Raw genomic sequence first — 22443 nt, forward strand, 5'->3', positions numbered from 1 at the left:
GTGGTTAGCAAGTGAGCACTAGGATTTTACCGCCCTGGAAAGTACCTGCCCAGCTCCTCTCTCTGAAGACAGTTGGTCTATGGCTGGCGTATATGACACACTATGCTCTCTCTCTCTTTCTCTCTCTCTCTCTCTCTCTCTCTCTCTCTCTCTCTCTCTCTCTCTCTCTCTCTCTCTTTCTTTCTCTCTCTCTTTCTCTCTCTCTCTCTCTCTCTCTCTCTCTCTCTCTCTCTCTCTCTCTCTCTCTCTCTCTCTCTCTCTCTCTCTCTCTCTCTCTCTCTCTTTCTGTGTGTGTGTGTGTGTGTGTGTGTGTGTGTGTGTGTGTGTGTGTGTGTGTGTGTGTGTGCGATGCTGTAGCCGCCAACACTCACAGCCCTCCAGCCATGACTGTCCAGCGAAGGACGGTCGTCAGCTTGCCACACCGTCGGAAGTACCCTCCGCCGACTCAGTGCAGACTAGCTGTGACATAGCAGAGTGTAGTCGTCATGACCTGGTAGCTGTGCTCTGCCATCATTGCCATAAGCGCTTTTGTCTCAAGTGAGTTGTTTGTCTCTTGATATTACTTGTATGGTGTATAACTGCACATCGTGTGCATTATCCAGTCTTCCTCTCTACCAGCTCAACTACTGAAGGAAGTCTTAAGGAAGCGTGTCTGCACGTGTCTGTGCCCGGTATTGTTTGTTAATACGTGTATGTTGCACATTAAACGTTCTTTCCGCATTTTGTGGAAGATGTCTTCTTTACTTTGACTCGAAAAATTTAAAAAAAATCGACGGGTTCGCGTGCCGGGCAGGTCAAGAACAAGGAGTCGTACAACTCCCTGGTCAAGAACCACCTTTCCACTTCCGTGGGACTCTAATGTCAGGGTAATACCGATGACAGTTCTATCACGTGACATCTTGATCCGTGTGCGTATCTAAGACTGGACAAGATTGTTGATTTCCAATGCTGAGAGGCTTGTCACATTACTTTGCTATGCTGAGCTCATGATGCAGTGGGGAAAGGGGCTATGGTTGTTGTCTGGCTGAGTTGTTTTGTTTTCATCTTGTGCAACTTCCAGACACCGACATGCTGTGGATCATGACTGCCCGTCATTGCTTGCGGCGAATGAGACGGCTAGTACCAAGGTTACCGTGCCTAGTCTGTATGGGACAAGTAAGGAACTCTGTGCGTGTGGGTGTGTGGGTGGGGGTGGATGTCTGTGTGTGTTTGGGTGTATGTGTGTGTGGGTGGGTGGGTGTGGGGGGGGGGGGGGTGGTTGTCTGTGTGAGTTTGGGTGTATGGGGGCGGGGGGGGGGGGGGGGGGGGGATTTTTTTACGACTCCGTGGGTTGTCCTGTTCTGCGATGGGGTGGATTCCACATGGTTAAAGGGGAAGTTAAGGCAAAAATTAAAATTTCACCAGTTGTAGTCTTCGGGGTGCTGAGTCGAATGGTCTTGGTCCGAGAAAGCTGAGACGCTCCCTTCCTACTTGAATCCCAATCGAACTCGCGCACTTCCACCGAAACTGGGTGACTGCGCCCTACTAGATGGGGATTTGTATGCAAAATGTCACTAAAAGCGCCATTTCGTTCTTATAAAAGCACGGATGACCGCGATTGGCCCATATGTTGTACTCTTTTGGACGCTGAGTCGACTGGTTTTGGTCCGAAAAGGCTGCGATGCAGCGTTCCTCCTTTATTCCCAATCGAACATGGTTGAACAAGTGGTCACGTGCTCCTGCGTACACCAGTCAGCTGGTCACCGTGCCTGCAGGGTACAACTTCCTAGTCTGTTTGACCTTTTTTGGGTGCAGTCCTGTCACTCGAGTTGAACTCGAGTTGAACCTTGGTGTGAAAGTTGTCGCCTGCTGGCGTGGTGACCAGGTGATTTGGGCACCCAGGAGCACGTGACCACTTGTTCAACCATGTTTGATTGGGAATAAAGGAGGAACGCTGCATCGCAGCCTTTTCGGACCAAAACCAGTCGACTCAGCGTCCAAAAGAGTACAACATATGGGCCAATCGCGGTCATCCGTGCTTTTATAAGAACGAAATGGCGCTTTTAGTGACATTTTGCATACAAATCCCCATCTAGTAGGGCGCAGTCACCCAGTTTCGGTGGAAGTGCGCGAGTTCGATTGGGATTCAAGTAGGAAGGGAGCGTCTCAGCTTTCTCGGACCAAGACCATTCGACTCAGCACCCCGAATACTACAACTGGTGAAATTTTAGTTTTTGCCTTAACTTCCCCTTTAAAGACAATTGTCCATGTCTACATGTCTTGCCAAGAGTAAGGGTCAACGGAGTTGAGGGAAAGTTAGGAAGAATGTTTCACCCACCAGCCTGCTAACGCTGCCAGCTAACTTGTCATGGCCATCGCCGTGTGCGTCTTCGTGTGTATTTGGGTATCTCGTCGTGATGTCACTTTCCAGCCATTTTGTTTTGCGTTCTTGTTCTTGTTGCTTATCCCCTCCTTGTTGTAGAAACGTCAACTGATAAAAGTGACGCTCCAGCTAAGATCGTCAAGAAAGGTGAATTCTACGAGCACATGTGTGTGTGTGTGTGTGTGTGTGTGTGTGTGTGTGTGTGTGTGTGTGTGTGTGTGTGTGTGTGTGTGTGTGTGTGTGTGTGTGTGTGTGTGTGTGACAGTTATCTGGCGCAAGTCTTGGTCTGTCTCATTCAGATCTTGTTAGCTATCGTTGCTATAAGGAAAATCTGTGGGTGCACATCCAGTGCATTTGCACGCCAGTCCCTCCCGACCATACGGCTGGCGATTCTAGAACTTCCACCACAATTGCAAAGGTCTACCAGCTGACCTGTAACGTTATTATCGGCAGAGTTGTTGTTTTGCAGGTTACGCATGACAAGAACGAAAAATGAAGATTTGAGTGCTCGGTTTCTTGCGTTTTATGTGTCCCAAAGAATGTGTTTTGCTCGACGTTCATGCACCGAAATCACACGGAGTGTGTACTGGAAAAATTCAAGTGCCAAATGCGGCAGTTACGTGAGGGTCTGCTGGTGAATTTGGGTGATACACACACACCAGATCTGAACGCATTTAGTGCACCAAGACGGTTGTTGTTTACATGATCTCTGTACAGAACTTGAAGGGCAATCAAGGCTTGTTTGCTGCTACTCAAAGTTTCATGCTTACGCAATCATGATCTCTGTATATTTGACTTGAATCCGAACCTCTCTGCTGTGTTGTTGATGCTGGTGTGACGTTACTCTGTCCCTGACTGTGTTTCCGCTTGTCTAGTTGGTACCAAGTCAGCACACACAGCCGCAAAGGTGGCGCTGATGAAGCTGAAAATGCACGCCGTCGGTGACAAGGCAATTCCACAGGTACGTGGCGATTGATTTACTGTTCCCCGTTCATGCTGCGAGGCGGCATGGAATGCGTGACATACAGTCAACGTTGCGTATAACGACACTCAGCCGGGCATCAGAAGAGTGTCCTTATTCGCGAAGTGTCGTTATACCCGAAGTCTCGTTATGTATACAGGTAGTTGGACTTTGCTCTGAGCGTGGAAATTCTGTCGTTATTCGCAAATTGTCGTTATATCCGCAGTTGTTATATCCGCAGTCGTTAGTAGCCAAGTTGTCTGTAGATGTTACTCTGGCTCCGCTGTGTTTTGGAATATCATCCAGTTCTCACAAACAGTGATTGTCTCTTTGAGAACTGCAGGCTTATGAAATGTGTTTCTGTTGGCGGTGTAGGAGTAGTTCTTTGTTTCCCAAGACAAATGTAGTCTGTTGCTCGTGTTATATGATTGACCAGGACGATGGCTGTTTGGCAAACGTCCATACCTTGGTCTTACTCTGCATGAACTAATCTGAGCAAGACGTCCAGTACTTCTGCGACACGTGGCATCAGTGCTTTAGCAGCTGTAACTTATCTGCGCCTTGATCCTTGAGAGCGGTGGTGGGTGTCCTGCGGATGCGGAAAAACAGTCTGCCTTACTCTCACGGGAGCTGTGGATATGTATACCAGCAGTGCAAGGAATGCCCGCTTTTGAAAGGGAATATCCCTCTAGTATCCATCTTGCCAAGCACCAAGTATTCTATATTTGAGCCTGCTGATTAGGCATATAAAGAGCTGTTTATTTGAGTGTGCATGTGATGCAATTGCACAGTACACCAATGACTTTATTCCCGTAGCTATGCAGAAGACGTTACTTCAGTAACGTCTGGCGCTAGCCAGGGTCCACACAGCTTTAATTTGGTGTTTGTGTGTTTGTTTGTTTGTTTGTTTGTTTGTGTCACGGCTGGAGCTATCCCGTATCTGTCCCGTATCTGTCCCGTATCTGTGACTACAAAGGCTCTACAGGATTGTACATAACAGCTGTCCACAATATTTGCGGGCTCCTGTATCTGTCCCGTACCGTACCAATATTCGTCGTATTATGTATACGACTCCCTGATGTAGAGGGAGATTTGGAAAGAAATACGGAGGCGAGGAGGAAATTAAATTAGAATAGACGCCGAATAGGTGATAGGATGCGTCCGCATTAACATACATGTACTTTGGAAGAGAGATCCCGTCGTCTCCAAAATAAGCGTGAACGAGCGATTCAGCGCCGGTCACAAGAAACGTCGGAAGAGGGATCCCGTCGACTCCAGAACCCCGTGATCGGCAGAGTTCGCCGGTCCCAGGCAACGTCAGGACAGACATCCCGTTTAGTCCAGAACGCCCGTGATCGGCAGAGTCTAAGCCGGTCCCAGGAAACGTCAGGACAGCCATCCCGTCGAGTCCAGAACGCCCGTGATCGGCAGAGTCAGCGCCGGTCCCAGTGAACGTCAGGACAGACATCCCGTCGACGCGCAGAAAAACTAAATCTGCAGCCCCTTTTGCCGTCGGACAGGATACGTATTATAGGAGACTGTAAAGTTATGTAATGTCCAAATTTCCACGTGAGCAGCAGGTCACTCGCGTTGATTTTTCGACGTGCGAGCCAAATAACGCGAGCTGAACTTTCGCGTCGCAGACATCCGGTCGACGCGCAGAAAAACTAAATCTGCAGACTCTTTTGCCGTCGGACAGGATACGTATTTTAGGAGACTGCTAAGTTATGTAATGTGCTCCACAGGCAACCATGCATTCGGCGTCGTCATTTGCTCAACAGGTCAATGTACATGTATAACTACAAAAAGGCCAGAAAATCCGATTAGGGAGCATCTCATAAGTTCGCACTTTTTTTGTAAACGTAACGCATTTCGAATAGACTTTACCCCCCTACCTCCCCCCACTATTTGAAAGTCTTATCGCACATTTTCAGTGTAGATCTACTGTACTGTACATGTCCATGCCATGGTATGCACAATCATGTACAATGTTCAAGTACTAGTACATGGACATGGACGCTAGTGTGGAAGTGAATGACATACAGTAGTACCACATCTACTGGCAGTACTGAGTACAAGTAAGTATTGGTTACAGTCTTAGTTCAATCAATGACATGTACACACACATAAACAGAGTTACTCCACAACGACTGTACTGTCAAAGCTGGCCAGGTGGCAGGTACACGGTTTGATCAGGCTGGTGTGACATTTGACACCTCTGAGTAGCCTGCATGCGTAGTGCAAGGGTTAGAAAACACCCGTACCCTGCTATCTGAAGCGGTCTAGCACAAGCACAGCACTGTATTGCACACATCCAGAAAATGTGCGAACTGTCATTTTTCTATCCGAAATGGGCGCTACCCCCCTACCCCCGTTTCGAAATGCGTTACGTTTAGAAACAAAATGCGAACTTATGAGATGCTCCCTTACTGTATTAAAATCAACTAATTTTCGCTGGCGATTTAATTTCGCTGATTTCGCCGCTTGGTACCAACCGGCCAAAGTAAATCGCAGGCCAAAGTATGTCATATAGGCAAATGATGCATGATTGAGCAATGGATGCATGTGAGAGGAAAAATACCGATCGATTTCAAATTTGACGTGAAATTGCGCGTCACGTCGGAAATAACGTGCATCTTAACCTCTCTAATAGAGAAGTTTCTATTTCTCATCTGCCAAAATTTGTTGATTTACAGTATAAGGAGATAAAAAGAAAAGGAGCAAACCAAAAGTAGACGAATATTAGAGAAAAAACAATCCGCAATAAATTCTGCAAACACTTTTGCCTCAGTTCTTATAACATGTACGATGAGCTAGGCAAAAAAAGCATAGCGTAGGGCCCTGAGCTTCCAAGCTCTCTCGTATACTATGAACCGCGTCGACCTCCACAGTCAAATGGGTGGTCATAACTCGCAGTGAAGGTAATGGAGTGGTTTCACATCTATCACATGACCAAACAGGGCAGCCATGTTGGTACCAACTCCACTCAACTCCTGCATCTATGGGTCACAGGATGTCGCCCATGTTGGATCCACTGTCCACATGCCATGATCACTTTCTGCACAAATTTAGTCACATGACCAAGACGTGAAACCACTCTATAATTATATGGTCACAGCTAACAAGCTTTCGACCCTTGCTGGTCACTTGTGAGATTCACCATCCCACTCTCGTCGCCGGGCACTGGATTTCCCGTACGCACTGCAAATGCTTTGCCTGATGTCCAGAAACGTATGAAACGGAAATACGAGCGTACATTGCGCAATTTGGATATTCATTTCCAAAAATATTGGAATGGAATCGTAATTTTGGCAAGTCAGTAGTGGTAGGTTTGAAGTTGGAACCCTGCCTTTCGTTGCCTGTTGTATTAGTTTTTTTGCGCAAGATTCTACTTGTGTGATTGTCCTCTCTGTGCCATACTAAAACATGGTGTTATGCATGTCACAACTGCTTCTACGTGTAGATGGATCGTGTCCACTTCAATGCCATTCCCCCTCTTGGATCTACACAAAAACCCGTGGGTGTGTTCTTCTCGAATGTAAGTCGCAGGCCACATTTATATAATGAGTGCAGGAATGATGGGGGGAAAGAGTCACGTCAAGGGAGGAGGGGGGTTTGTGATAATGCAGTTTCTGTTTGCTGCCATCAAGATTTTTAAAAGAGTGCATAACCGCTTGAGTGTGCCAACACACACATACACACACATACACACACACACACACACACGGCCAGTGCTGTCCGTTTCACGCTTTCAAGTTGACACCATTTCTTAGGCTGCATTGCTTGTTGTGTGCTTGTTTCAGACGTGTGGGCAAAAGGTTAAATGCATCTCACGTGTTTGCGTGTGCGCATTTTTGCAGGATTGGATCAGAGAATGTCGCCGAGGACGTCTGAGATCACGCATACGGCAAGCGTTGCATCATAAAAAATGGCATCAGCTTGAAATACTGCTGGAACAGCATTTGCCCTCTGTGTGTTGTGTGATTGTCGTATGTGTGTTGTGGAATAGTAATGGCATGTACGTGTGTGTGTGTGGTGCACTCTGGTGGGTTATGTTCTCCTGTAGGGGTTGGGGGGGGGGGGGGGGGGGGGGGGAGCTGTTTCCATCTTTATGTTTGTCTTCTAGTCTGGTATTGAGTGAGGGAGTGTGTGCACTGTGTGCATAGTCAACTCTCCCGTGGAAATGGTACCAATAGTAAGTAAAGTAAATTATCGTGTCCGTTCCCGAAGGGAACTCAAGACGGCCGCTAACACCCGGTAAACCCTAGCGGCAGATGCAGCGCCTAATGGTGGGGTTGAGTGGATAAGTCTCACAACCACTGAGAAAACCGCATTAGCTGCATCAGCTGCGTTAGCTGTACCAGTAGTGCTAGTGTGCAAAGACACCAAGCACATCTTCTAGTAATCTGTATGTAACATGTCACTGCAACAAATCCTGGGAATCAAGTTCTTCATCATTGTGATGGTTTCTCCTTCCTTCATCGAATGTGTTTCCTCTCCACACCGGCAATGAGGAACTGGAATTCCCAGGCTCATGATGAGCACGCACCCACGCACATTCACACACAGCGGTGCATTAATGTCATTGGCTGTGCACGTGTGTATGCACATCGCTGTACACACAGTACGGTTCCTACATATCCTTGCCCTAGTGCCAGGCTACCAAATCACCTACTGAGAGGAGCAGTGGACTCTGCCCACAGATATCAGAATTCACAAATGGCTCGATGCATTGCCTGGCCCTCTGCTCTTATGGTGGGTTTATGTCTGATTTCCACGTTAGCTTTCTGGCCAATGGTTCATTGATCGGGCATTCATTTACAGTATGTCACTTGATTGACTCACTTCTATCCGTCAGCTTCTCCCACACCTCCATGTAGTACAACCACAATCCCAAAATTTGTCTTGCATACAGCAGCATAGCTATAGATAGACACAATCCGCAGTGGTATTTTGAAGAAAAAAAAGAGGGAAATGCCGACATAGTCATTTCTTATTGGATGATGACGTCAACACTGACCCAGCAGTACATGCACTAATAGATCAATCTGCACAGTAGTCAGTATTGATCATAATACCTCTTCAGCTTGTAAATAGCTGCATACCGGTACTGGGTACATGGTACGAAGGGGGTCGGGGGGTCGTATGCCCCCCCCCCCCTCTCCCCGAAAAAGAAAATTTTCTCGCATTTGATTATTATAGACTTATACGAGTAGTGCATGTGGTCTTGAGCATACATGAGGCTGTATGTGCCTCTGTACACTATAGCCATAACCACCCACACTCCATTGCTCAGCGTCAGTAATGAGTATAATTATGGTACAATTGGATGCGGAGGAAGAGTTCTGTGTGTGTTTGTGTGTCTCACTGGCACCTTGATATCATAGCATTTCATGTAGTAGTGTGACAGAAGAGTCACTGAAATCGATCTCCACACATACACATACACATACGCGCATATTAGTCTCCTGGTATGTAGGCTGCAAGATAGTACTCTAAAGTTAGTTGCGAGGTTTCTAGATTTACTTTAATTGTCATACATGAGCAGTGCTGAAAACGAGACCCTTGGTCGGTTTAGCTGCTCTTGCCTCGCCTCCACTCCTTTGGCTGCCATCGCTATGTGCATCACTGTGCGTTTTTGCCGGCGTTTGCACCATGATGGTTTGTGGTTATCTTGTAAAAAAAGAAGAAGAAAAAAGTAACACGTGCAGCCCTCAGTGCAGACAAGATACTGATGGAACAAATCGTCTTCACCTCGATCTCTGTGTGCGCCGAAGAAGAAAATCACTGCCTGGCATTGTGCTTGGCACAGCCACTAAACCTGCTGGCTGGACTCAATTCACCTAGACAAAGGGGAAAGAAAGTTTAGTAACCTCTTCGACCAGGGTGTGTTACAAACAAGTTCTTATTTCACTCATGCAACGGCACTACCCAAGCTGCTTTTTCGCCTTTGTTTTCCGGTGTATTTTTAAGGGCCATGAGAGAGACAGAGACAGAGAGTTATGTGTCCGTTGTGTGTCAACTGTGTGTCGGTGCAGAGTTGTGGTACTGTACAGGCCATTTGTTAGAGACATGTACAAGCGTTCCAGACTACATAGACTCAGACTGTGGACGTGGCATTGTGTTGTGCAATGTTGAATCCAGTGCAGCAGCTTGCAAACAGCCAGACCTCGCTTGATAGGCGAGGAAACCGGATAACCGAATACCGGTTACGTTGGATGCATCGCGTATGCTGTAGATCTGTAACCAGCTATGTTCTTCCGGGTTGCGCGGGAACCGGATAAGCGAGGTCTGATCTGACTGTAGTCTGGTAGTGCTACCCATTCTTCTCTTGTACATTACCATGATCACTGTCCTAGGATTGTGGGTCCCAAACTAGGCCAAAGGTCAGCAGATCATGTTCACATTGTCTGCTAATAATTGTGTCAGTATATTGATGTAACCTTGAACTTTGCAGGCATTAATTAATTCGGTGTTTGTAGATTTGCTTAGTGTTTAGTGTCATGTGTGAATGTTGTTCCAGTGCTTAGAAAGGTGTGTGAAGGTCTTAGACTACTTGTAAAACGCTGACTGTGCAGTCTGTGCGATGTAAATACAGTGGCCGCTCCTAGTCCAGCAACAATCACTTGCGACAAGTACCACTTTAATAGCTGAATCTGCCTGCATGCTGTGTTCCTACTCATAATGTTAGGCAACAGCAGCATGAGTTAAGTACATGTAGTGACAATCTCTGCGGAACATAGCCACCATCCCTCAGCCTCTAACACAATCATGCCTCACTCCCTGCACTGCACAGTCTAGTCATGTCGCCCATACCCTTGTGAAGTAACGTTAGTTGTCACTTGAGTCGAGAAGCTATGGAAGCACCTCCAGAGCTCTCTTCACCTGACTGAGTCGGCTGCTGCTTGTACATACTTGCATGCTAAGTACCAGCGGGTGTTTCTTGAGCTCTCCCAGAGTCTAAACTAAAGAGAGAAATGTGCCAAACAATCTTTGGTCAAGCTCAGCATCTTGCTTTTGTGTGGTTTCATCGCATCAATCTTCAAGGAGGCAAGGGAGTAATTCACACCTGCTGCGTATGTCTGTATGCTACACCTTGCTGTCAAGCTGAGTAATGGGCTAGGGATCCCGTGAGGCATGCATGTTGTAGTACAGTGCAGTAGTGCCTGGGCCGCCACCGCTGCCGGCCAGCACAGTGCACGCAGCCAAGGAAATACCTCCGTGGTGAGTGTGGCCCGCAAAAAGGAAAATGACCTCAGTCCCACGTTCCATTGTTGATCGGATTCAGATTCGACTTCGCCTGGTATGTGTATGCTTGTGTATTGCGGTTGGGTGTGAATCAGGTTTGTCAGATGGTATGGTCACGTCATTATTCACTCACTGACTCAGGTAGCCTTTGCTGCTGGCAGGATAGGGAATACTGGGGTACCCTGGAGATAGTGTGTGCCCAACCCAGAATGAGATTATTCGACAAGATTTTCCTGACAAGCTGTCGTTCTTCTGTTCTGTCGAGGCATGTGCACTTTCAGTTTCATAAAAAAAGTTTTTAAAAATCCTGAACCAGCTGGATAGTTCTCCAGTGCTGAACAGAATGTATCTGCCTATGATTTTCAGAGTCCACAAGGCAGAACAAGAGGGACCAAAAACTTTCTCGTGTGTCTATTTCCAGAGTACATGTACTGTACTTGTACTATTTCTGTTTGTGACAAAATAACTCCAAATTAAAAGTGACAGTGCTCGCACTAGCCATGAATGACTAAGTGTAGTTTCCACTGAGGAGATCCTTCCCGTTGCGGAAATCTGGTGTCCAGTGTCTAATGTTGCCACTTGTTTTGGTTCTCAATTTCCTCCCTCAAGTATCTATCAGCGTCTCGGGCGGTGTACGAAACTCCGAAATTAATGACGCTGCGGCGTAAACTGGTAAAACTCATCATTGCCGCATGAGTGGATAGCCTCTTGCGTGGGTTGTGTTTTTCTGCAACTGGAACATTTCGCCCATGAAAAGAGTGCTAACTCGATTAGTCGATTGGTAGATCTACTGGTGTGCGCGTGATTGGCATCCATGTAATCTTATTAAATTATTGGGCGGCTGGTGCACATATTTGCGTGTGATCATCGCTGTATGCGTCTCACTACTAAATTTCTGGTTGATGGTGCCTGATGAACTGTTTGTTTTTGTTGTTCTGGATTTCGACGAGTGGCAATTACCGGGCGTCAATGGACCGCTCTTAAATGAGGTGAAATTTGCTGACAGGATCTGGCTTTTGTGGTATTCGGTTCAGTGTTCGCTATGGGTTTCTTCCGGGTCCTGGCGGCCTGTGATATGCCTACTTTTGTTGTTCTGGTTCAAGTTTCTAAATGTTTTCCTTCTCACAAAGAGGCACAAGGGTGAAGTTGGGCTGGAGTATGTTTACCTGGTGCGACGAATCCACCCACTCCCCTTCTGTATTATTTGATGCTGAAATGAAAGAACTTTGTGTGAGCATTGTGTGGTCAAACTGATTGATTGAACGGTCTGGTTTGTTTTCTTGATGTCATTGTGAGAATTGTCTACTTTGAGAAAGAGGTCATAGTCACACTCTAGTGTATATGTTTCTTTATGCCGGTAAACTGTGTGTCTATTCTGCTGCAATTGCCTCTGATCGGTGGCTGTATGGAATGGTTTCATCCTGCGATTGATCACGTGCGTGCTCCAGCTATAAACATAACGTCATACGTTGGTACGTATAGCAGCTGAGTGCTATGCTGCTATACGCGAGTATGCATATCCTACTACCGGTAGTAGTACACTCTGTACATGTACCGGCATGACTGCATAGTGACATACAATGACTGTACATGTACCATGCCTTTGCTTTGGGCTAGTTGTAATGTGTTTTCCAGTTTGGACCTGCTGGAGAGTGAGACGGTGGGCAGACTAGGCGCAGGCTGTTGCGGGCCTCATGATGCTGTCTCCAACCCGCAGACCGTGTATAGATTGTGTTCAGACTGAGGCTGTCATTCACCTGTTGCTAGTCTCCATGCATGCTGCAGTCCGGGATACGCAGACTTCAACAACAATAATGCACAGCCTTAGCAGTTCAACTCGGTGTAGTTCAGCTGCATCCGTTGTTGGTGCTTGGTCGAGTTCAGCTGTTGGTGGTCGCCCAAATCACATTGCTACCAGCTTGCCAGTGGAGCATTCTTGCAAGACACCACACCGACTGACTCCGTGCCGTAGATCAGTGTCCCTTGCATTCCTGCTGGCCCGTGCTCACGGCGTGCTGGCCCTGCTGGGGAGTCGGGGACCGGTGGATAAATGGGGCGAGTTAGTTACCACTTACTGGTGACGTCATGTTTGAGGTTCATGCATACTACTCCCTCACTAGAGTCATACATACAAGTATCTCAGGCTGAGTCTCTGAGTCTGACCCACACAATCCGTCCACCACCAAGCCCAAGGCACCTTCAAGCGTCAAGAATTCATCCCAGTATGTTACTACAGCCAGTACAGGTACAATGTATGTGTCCATGCACGACGTAAAATGTTTCCTCAGGGCTGCGGTCTTCATGTACAGCACAAGATCTCCAGACACGACCGTATAAGACGCACATGTACAGTACATGACTGTACTAATAAAGACTACAAGTACAACTACACTGCTGGCAACTGAAATCCGACCCCCCTAGCGGTGCGCTAGCCGCGTTAGCGATCCGTACGAGACGGTAGAGGGGTCGGATTTCAGTTGCCAGCAGTGTACAAGTGTGCAGCAGGTACGTGTCAGTATCATACGCCATGATGCGGGCATTGACAGACGGTGTGAAAATCCCACTCGCCTAGACCGGTCGACCATGTCTCACCAAACCACTCTAAACATCACCACTCACCAGTGCAGAGGCTTTTAAAAGACGTACCCGCACACACATCTCCCCTTTCTCCCCCTATACAATGTACAGGCATACGTTGACGGTACCAGTGTTGATATCAACACATCAAAATTACCGGTAATTCTATTTATTTCCCATCATTCTCATTCTCAGTGACAGTCTGATGAGAACGCAGGCAATAATTACAGCGAATTTATTGATTGTGGTGAGTGTAGGGTGTTTTACTGGTGAATGCTCACCGCGGCAACAGCAACACCGAAGGACTAACAAAAGAAAGAGAAACTACATTAGGTACATTAGGTATACATGTATGTATCACCGACATCACTCACTACTAGTCATTGCCCCACCACATCAAAGGTGCGGATGTTCGTCATGAGAGGGTGGATGGCCAACGTCTTGTGCTAGATTTCACCAGCATAATAGTGTGCTTGGCCACCTGGTTCTTTCGGTGTGATAACGGTCTACATGTATAAGTCCTTCACGAGGTCAATGCATTCACCGTCCCCAGTTCAGTTGTTGTCCTTGTTTGGCCATTGCCGGGACATGGTCTGGTTTACCCCGGTGTTGGCCTAGGTGAAATAATGTCTTTCACTGGAAGACAACATTCGATTACACCCCCTTTGACGCTCCAGCGCAGGTGGCTGGGTTGTGGTTCTGTGTTACTATGTGGTATGTAGGCGTCCGGGACCCCAGTATATCTAGGACACCGTGCAAGCACCACTCACTACAATCATCACTTCTCACATGGAGACCTGATCTCACTCTACACGTCGACTAGTAGTCCCGCGCAAGCTGGCCAAATATGGCACGAGCATCCTGATGAAGGACTGCTTGGAGTGTTGGGCAGTCTGACCGTCCCCTTATTCCCCTTGACTGCTTGAAGCAATCAACACACTCCCGTAGCACTTTCAGCCAGTTTGTTAGTGTAGAAAGGCATTCATTCTGAATCTGAGATCTGCCAAGAGCGTTTAATTTAAGTCCGGAAGGCAAAGGTAACATATCAAGATGGTGTGTTGTGGTGTGCGTGTCAAGCGAATCAGCTTGCACTGTGTGGCATTAAAATAATGGCGAGCAAATATAAATAATATATTTTGGAAGTGTTCAGAACTCTTGCGCTTACTCCATAATAATCATATCCATTGGTGATGGATAGAGATAAATATTGGCATACGCTCAAGTCAAATCCATGCAGGGAAAATAAATAGAAGATAAATAGATCATATAGATTCCGCGTGGCCGTACTGGAACCCTGAAATATGCTGGAATTGGAAAATCAGTGTGATGATGCACATGAGTCTAATGTGTCTCTATGTTAGAAGAAGTCGTTGGTCACCATAACATTGCGCTGACAGTTGAAACCAATAGGCACTCGCTCGAACTCCATATGCCATGTTGCACACGTGCTCTTGGTGGCTGTGTGCTTTCGTAGCACGATGACATTGCGGTAGATTGGGCGACACTGGCACATTTGAGCTGCTGCACCGCTGTGTTCTGCCTCCACGGCGCTGTAGAGTGTTGCTGGGAAGCGGTTAGAGTCATGGCGACACTTGATGGTCCACTGACACGGGTCACTGGCTGTCGGAAAGTTGACCATCAGATTGCGAACGTCTGCGGCTGTGCAACCTTCCATGGTGTCCAGAATTGCGTTCATCTCTTCATCACTGTCCAGTTGATTGCTGTTGGCGGCGACCACAGTCGACTGCTGTTGTTCTCTCTGAGCAGCCATCGCTGCTGCCACTAGGCGAGTCTTTGTGCGCAACGTACCCACACACAATGGCCACGGTGAGAAAGATTGTGTGTTACTACCAAAGCTATCCAGCTGTCTAAGCAACGCTTTGGTCGAGGGGTTTGAGCACCTGCCGGTCGATTGCTGTACAGGAGCGCCTGATATCATTGCAACTGCACAGGTAGCAACAAGCAGGGCAAGCATGTTCTTCTTGCAAATGAACGCCATTACTTCTTCTGTTCTTTTAGATAATAGCTAAGGTAAGCTAAGCTGAGGGCTTGAAGTCTCCTTTTCGATCTCAACTTCTGCTCTGGGAACTGATGATTTGAAGGGAGAGAAGGTCCCTGCTTATATACCAGCTGCTGTCAGCTTAATTAGGGAGGTTGTGTATAGTTTGCATCGCTGTTACCATAAGACACACGTGACTGGAGTTGGGATCGCGAATGACTTCGGACCAGCCCGCCCATGCGCACAGGAAACTGAAGTTTGGTTGTCCGCGCGAGTGATCATGCCCCATGGCGCACGTGTGGGCCGATCTATATTCGTCACTGCGACACTGCACTGATTGCCTCCATATTTCGTTGTGGTGAATGGATTGAGTGGTTTCAGTTAGGCAGTATAGCCGCGGACGCATAAATGGTCTTAAGCCTTCTCATTACAGTCATGTAGCCAGCAGATCTACTGCTAACAGCCGTGTAGCCTAGCTCATTTCGTGTTAGTCTCAACCTTACTCTCTCAACTCCGCTGTGTGTGACTGTGTACGTGTGGGGATGATGTCAGCGACGGTAGAGGCTCAGTAATCAGCGATGATGGTAGTGGTATTCATGTTGGAAACAGTGCGTGTACTTGTGTGTTACAATATTACAACTGCTGCTATTGTGTCTTGTATTGTGTCAGTGTGCGCGTGTGTATAGTATAGTGAATCAAACAAACCTGCGAGAGTGCAAGCACGGATGAAAAGTTTTCCTGAAGTGGGCAGACAAATGGGTGACGGTCGTCATGACCTTCTGTTTAGTATTTTATGGTTTTGACTTTTGAGCATAGTTTCTCAAGATCGTGCAATACAGGAGCGCCAGCACAGCATCCTGTTCTGCTGGGCTGTAGCATTGTGTTGATTACTGGCAGTAGCTAGCGTGGATACCATGCCTCTTGTGTTGGTGAGTAAAAGAGGATGTAGTGTGAGGAGAGACCGCTGTGATCGTGTGTAATTCACCAATAACCAGGCATAGTGGTGACCTGGCACGAGAGACCTTCCTAATCTTGTTGAGTTTCTAAACACAATTTCACACCCGGTGGTAACGCGGATGTTCGATCTTTAATTTCACTCCCAGCACTGGAGGGTGAATTCTATTTCCTCGTCTCTACTGTCCAGCACCAGGGCTAAGGCAGTGTTTATGTTTTGCGGGTTCTGTTACAATTTCCAATGAAAGGGCGCTATTAAGAAGTGGCAGAATAACATCAACATTACAATTTCTATCAGCTGTAGCCCAGCCTTGGAACAAAGTCCCCGAGGCGCAGTCACCCTCCTCCATTGTGTTACCTAGTCAATACCATCGCATGTTTGTATCTTGTTGTGTCTCGACTTGCTTCATTCTCATACTTCCTACACGGAAAGCCACTACCGTCGGGTGCTCTGACGATGTTGGAGTCACTAGAATGCCGCTGCTCCTTGGCTATGAGTTGGCACTGCGATGTTCCTAGAGTCCGGAACATTATTCTCTCTCTTGCACTTCTGTTGGTACTTCAGATATTTGAGTGGGCAATCAGCGGAAACACATCAGCCACGTCCAAGTACATGATTGTAGTGTCTTAACCCTGGCCGGATGATCGCTTCAGTTTGTTCTGCTCTTGAGGCCAAATACAAGTCTGGGGCAGCTCTAACTAAATGACCAGTATATCTCCAGTAAAGAATCACGCATGCTAGTGACGTCACTGAGGATGTGGGATGACGACCACACGATGCCTTAGTGGTAGAGCATATTTGGCCAGTAGCGAAGGTGTCCGGGTTCGAATCCCAGTTTTTCTAGTGAGTTTGCCAGTTCAGATGTTTCCGCTTCGAAATCTCAACTACATTATAATGCGTTTAAAAAAAGTTAATAATATGAGTGCGGAGGATGTAATGAGTGTGGAGGTGGTGCAAGTCATGATATTCACAACTCCTCGACTGAAGGACGTGATAAACAGACCGTGTTGTACATGTATGTGAGCAAAGAAGAGAATGCAGATAGAGTCGTGATGGGGTGCTTGATCATCGTTTGATCTTTTCTTCCCATGATTGATGCATTTCATTGGGATAATAATAAAGTGACCCTTTACTGCATAGCTACTGCTCGATGGGGTAGGTGCAGATAATGTCCTGTGCCAATCACTGAGTGTGTGTCCGTCGTGGAACCTTTCACACTTACATGTACATGTACAGTCTGTAGTGTGGAGTGTGCACTACAATAGGCGTGCGCTGTATGTCCGTGCGCTGTATGTCCTGGTGGATACATATCCTGGTGCATACAATTATGTAATCACAGCTACAGTGCATGGTTAATTAACCAGCTGCATTCTACACTGGCCATACGGACTGACTGAGGCTAGCTGGGACTGAGTCTGAGCGACTAGGCCCATGGCAATGACGATGCACATTTTCGGACAAACTCAGGCTCACATTTGTACCATTCCTGCACAGCGGTGCGCATGTACATGTACATGTACTTGTATTATGCATACATGTACATGTAAGTTCATGTGTGAGTGACAACAAACAACAAACAAACAGAAATATGATACCATCATTATGTTGCTGCAGCTCGGGCGGCGTCGGTAGCCAAGCCCCAAAGTGAGGTTTGACCCTTTTTATTTTTCAGTTGTTTCTAAACCAGTCATTGAAATCCGGCTACTTACCCATAGCATGAACAGTCATGTACATGTAGTTTCTGCTGCAGCCTGTACTGCTGTACTGCTACTGATCCGACACTCTATTCTTGGTCATGTTCAGTGGACCAACGGCACAACCAGGGGCTGTCACTTGGAGTACGCCTATGTGCGTGTGTTTAATTTAGAGCGCCATCCCTGAAGCACTAAATCTCTCAGCCATGGTGTGCTTCGTGCCCTGCTGGCTGTCCGTTTCCGTTTTCTGACCTGACGGCTGACGCACAGCTGGAGACTCCATGATTGTACAATTTAGGGTACACAATACTCGAATATACAATGTAGGGTACACAATACTCGAATATACAATGTAGGGATGACACTTAATTTTAAAACACTGTGAATAACAGGGAGGATGCTGTGTCACGTGTCCTGGGTGTACGTATAGTAACACTTTAGGAACACTTGTTGCTTTCCCCATCATTGCAGCGTTACTATTTCCAAGACTAACTGGCGCTGAAATACGGACTATACACGACTGTATAGTCTTGACTGGTCTTGTTATTGTGTCCCAAGGGAGGTTCCTAATCCACCCTACAGTACACGTTTTGACATTCGGCGTTTCAGTTGCTGTTTCCAGAAGTCCCGCTGGTCCGCAGCCATTTGATAGTATGCGTCCGTTTTACGCAAAACCAGGCGTGCTCAGCAGCAGATGTTGTGCTCGCCCTTCAAAACCACGTGATATTTTGGATCTGGGGCGAAGCAGCATAAATAATTGCGTTGATGGAGTTGGGTAACAACCTACCTGCAAATTAGCTATATCAAAACCACAGGAGCACTATTGCATCAACAGTGCCCGCCCGTGTCTAAATCGAAACTGTATATTTGGCGTTGGTCAGTTGTTGCTTATTTTTTCATCACCAGTCAACACTTGGCATGTCAAACGGGCAGTTCTGCCCGATCGATCGCTACCCAGGCCACTGAGCTGTTCTTCCCCTGTTTCACCGTCTGTGGCATTCATGCATGCAAAAAACGTATTCCAGGGTATTCAGAACCCAGACCTGTGTACACTGCGTGCTCCACTCTATTTTGCTCTCCCGTGCCAAAGCTATCCTAGCGGCTGCCAAGATTTGCTGTTTAGTACTGTATCTAAGGAGAGTAATTAGACAGATCGATTAGTGTTATTGTTGGTTGTGTTAGATCAGTGAAACGCATTCACACCTTCTTTTGTTCCAAGCCAAGGATAGCTATTAAACTGCGCTAAAACTCGTGTTTATTCTGCAACAGGAACATTCGTACTTGCACTGCAAACGAAACCAAACCACTAGCTCCCTAGGAGTGCTGCTCTTGTCAAGGACTGCGAGCGTTTTTATTGCTTCCGCGAAAGCCTGCTGCCGCCGCTGTTTTGTTCCCTGTTGAATGGATACTAAAGCAATTTGCCATTCCCGTTGTAGTGTTGCTTTGTATGGACATGTATTGAGTGGAAATGATGCAAAGTGCCTTTTACATGTATTTTGTTGTTGTTTTCGTTATTTTGAATTTGCAAACCAAGGGGAAAAACTGTCCAGTGATAAGGAAGCGAATGTTGAGCTTCTTGTAGCACACGTTTCAGTAACATCTCGGACTCACGATGCCGTATTCAGTCAGTGCCACTGTTATTGGCCAATGACTGAACTGTGTGAGGCTACACACATTTTAAATGTTTCTATTGCCTGGGAGGCTTGGCAAGGACTGGCCACGCAGTCCATCCAGACAGAGGACAAGTTACATAGTATAAAATAGAGCTGTTGTTCCGCGTTGCCGATAATAACCAAAGAGCACTATACTGCAGAGCTCACTGACTTGTCAGTTTGAGCACTCTGGCAAGGTACGTTCGGGCCTGGTTTAAATCTGGCTTTGGAAAAATTATTTTTCATTGCTATCAGGTTCGGCCTCATTCCCTCTGTGCTGCGCTGATGAGTCCGCAAAGGACGAAACAGTAACTTCTGTCCACAGATTGAAGATCACTATACATGTACATGTAGATTCATCTTTTCCGCTGAGTGAAGGTTGACATGGTCATGCAACAACATCACCCTTCCTGCCAATGTGCATTTGTAGCGTAATGGAGGCACCTTGATTAGACGCCGGAAATGACTTGCGGACGGCAGACATTTCCACCAAAGTCAGTCTATAACATATTGCTCTTGTGGCATATTCAGGCGGTATGGCGAAAGAGAGGAAGCTGCTTTTCCACTAATCACTCATTTCTCAGGTGTCATACATGTACATAGTACTGGGGAGTTGTGGGTGTTTTGGGGCGCATTCGCTTTGTCTCTTTTAGGTTAGGCACGAAATGGAGGTCAACAGACGCCCTGCATGAATGTGAGAGGAGAAGCGGGATGAGAGATCGTTTCCGGACTGCTGTCTTGCGCGGTGCTGTGAGCCCGCAATCACGCTTACCGTAAGGCTGTCCTTATCCAAAGCTGCCGTTTCATCACTAGTACTAGAAAATGAAGTTTTTACCCCGATTTTGTCACAATTATGAACGGCTTTTGTCCAGGGTTTGTACGACTCCCTGCCTTTGTCATTGTTCTTTGGTAGGGCTGGCCCTGTACTAGGCTGTAGTACGTGGGTGCAGCCTCTCAGCTCTTCATTTGAGGACTTGTGACCTAGGGACAGGGGCCAGGCGTTCTTGAGGTGGCAAATACACTTCAACTTCAAGCGAGGTGTCAGGGGTTGCGGATCTGTACATGTACTGGCGTGGATCTACTGCTTTGTACGGTGTATCATCATATCCGTCAGACAGTATGCAAACTCATGCGGCAATGATATAACCAGGGCAATACAGAAATCTCCACACTAGCCCTTGCCTATCCTCCTTCGAGTCCTGGTGTCGCAGCTGTCTAATGGGCTGGACCGCACATACAGGTATATGTAGCTGGTCTGGGGCCACGGCTTGTCTTCACTCCTCCCCAGACGCTGTACTACGACTATAACCCCTGTTCCTCAGTGTTCACGGTACCAAAGGTTTGACCCCAGGCCCAGGTTTGTTTGGACACCGGATTGAGTGGACGGGGCGGCAGCGCGCCAAACGAGCTCCCAGTTTCTATAACTAGTGGCTGTGATTGTGACCGGCTTTCCTATTTCATGGTCTACATGACAGTAACGTTACCTGTACTAAGTCTCGGTCTAGCTAGGTCTAGATAGTGTGTTAGCAGTGAACCGTGGCAGGTGATGTGGCACATGGGTGATCTTTAAAAGGTCAGAGGATGAAACAACATGATTGTATCCTATTAATTTTGGAATGTACCCTGGCTTACAGAGTTTGGCCTTCATCACGACGGTGAATGCGGTATTAGGCACGTCTTTCATTGCAGATTCGATACCAGCAGACTGTTCGACCTACATGTACATGTATATCTGTACCGTACTTGAAATAGGTAGAAAAGGAGGCGACGTACATGTACTATGCTCGTACCATGTACACGTTGAATGTATCAGCAGGATGCTGAGTCCACAACTTTTCAAAAGCAGAACAGAATGGTTTCAGCAATGCGACTGGAGAGAGGAGGGATTGCAGGAAGGCAACCAGGCAGATGTGACGGGCGGGATTGCAGGAAGGCAACCACGCAGATGTGACGGGTGACAAGACGAAGAGAAACAGCATACACGTGCATGATTCAACTTCTGAACTTGGTCAGAGAGGAATGGCCAGGACGAAGTTGCCATAATCATCAAGTGCTCAAACTAATGAACTACTACTACTTGCATGTACTATTCGTAAATGGAATTCGTCAAGCTGTGCAATTACATGTACATGTACGTTGTATGTACATGTAGCAGCTCTTCGTGTGCGCATTCCTGCACATGGAGCATGGGCGACCTTCTCAGGTCTGGCATCTCTGAACCATGCCGAACTACACTCATACCTCGGTTATCCGGACCCCGAAGTTACGGGCATTTCGGTCTCCTGGGCACTATTTGGGCGAGTTTCAGGGGAAATATTACTCCTCTTTTGTCACTTTTCGTAGAAATATTGACGTCATATGCCATATCGATGGCCTTTTCCCCATCAAGATGTATATGATTCGGAGTTACGGACATTTCAAAGTTACGGGCAGTGCAAGGTCCCGGACTGCCCGGATAAACGAGGTATGAGTTTACTTCACGTCCATAGTGCTACATTGTACATGTACATGCATGCTGCCGATGCTGCAGAGTCAGAGGTCAAGATCGGAGAGAAACTACATGTGCATGTATTTCAAAGCACCAAGAATGCATTAATGGTGAATGGCGGAGGAGCACGTGCACAGGTTGTGCACAGGTACACTAAACATGGGATATGGAGTGTAAACCAGTAGTAGGGATGTCAGCGAACGCACTGCGCAGGCCTCTGCGCATGCATTGCGTCATCGATTTTTTGAACGTGATCGCGGCCGACAGAGAAAACATGGCCGCGGTCTGTTTGCACCGCTGGGAGTCGTAAAATTACTGTTCTTCTGTCCCCGCGACCATTCAAATCATACGCGATACAGGAGGACCCACGAGCTCACAACGTTCTCCCCGGTCGATTTCTCTGAAAGTTTGCACATCGTGAAACACCAGTATGAGAGGTGTTCAGGCCAATTTTCAAGGGATTACCCTGGTTGGATCGTTCCAAAATCGGACTTGCATTTCTCGCTC

The 22443-nt window shown here is 47.2% G+C and overlaps 1 protein-coding gene across 3 annotated transcripts in view; it reads left to right on the top strand.

Annotated features, from left to right (window-relative positions):
• Positions 1-22443, top strand: part of LOC135817128 (AN1-type zinc finger protein 1-like) — a 110109-nt gene that overhangs the window by 12620 nt on the left and 75046 nt on the right. For all 3 annotated transcript variants that reach the window (XM_065330251.1, XM_065330250.1, XM_065330249.1), the window contains exons 3-7: positions 358-537; positions 1061-1155; positions 2462-2509; positions 3238-3323; positions 6787-6861. In XM_065330251.1, coding sequence (XP_065186323.1) covers positions 358-537; positions 1061-1155; positions 2462-2509; positions 3238-3323; positions 6787-6861 — 484 coding nt within the window. The remainder of the gene's footprint in view (positions 1-357; positions 538-1060; positions 1156-2461; positions 2510-3237; positions 3324-6786; positions 6862-22443) is intronic.

This window comes from Sycon ciliatum, chromosome 5 (assembly GCF_964019385.1).
Source record: "Sycon ciliatum chromosome 5, ocSycCili1.1, whole genome shotgun sequence".
Taxonomy (NCBI): Eukaryota; Metazoa; Porifera; class Calcarea; order Leucosolenida; family Sycettidae; genus Sycon; species Sycon ciliatum.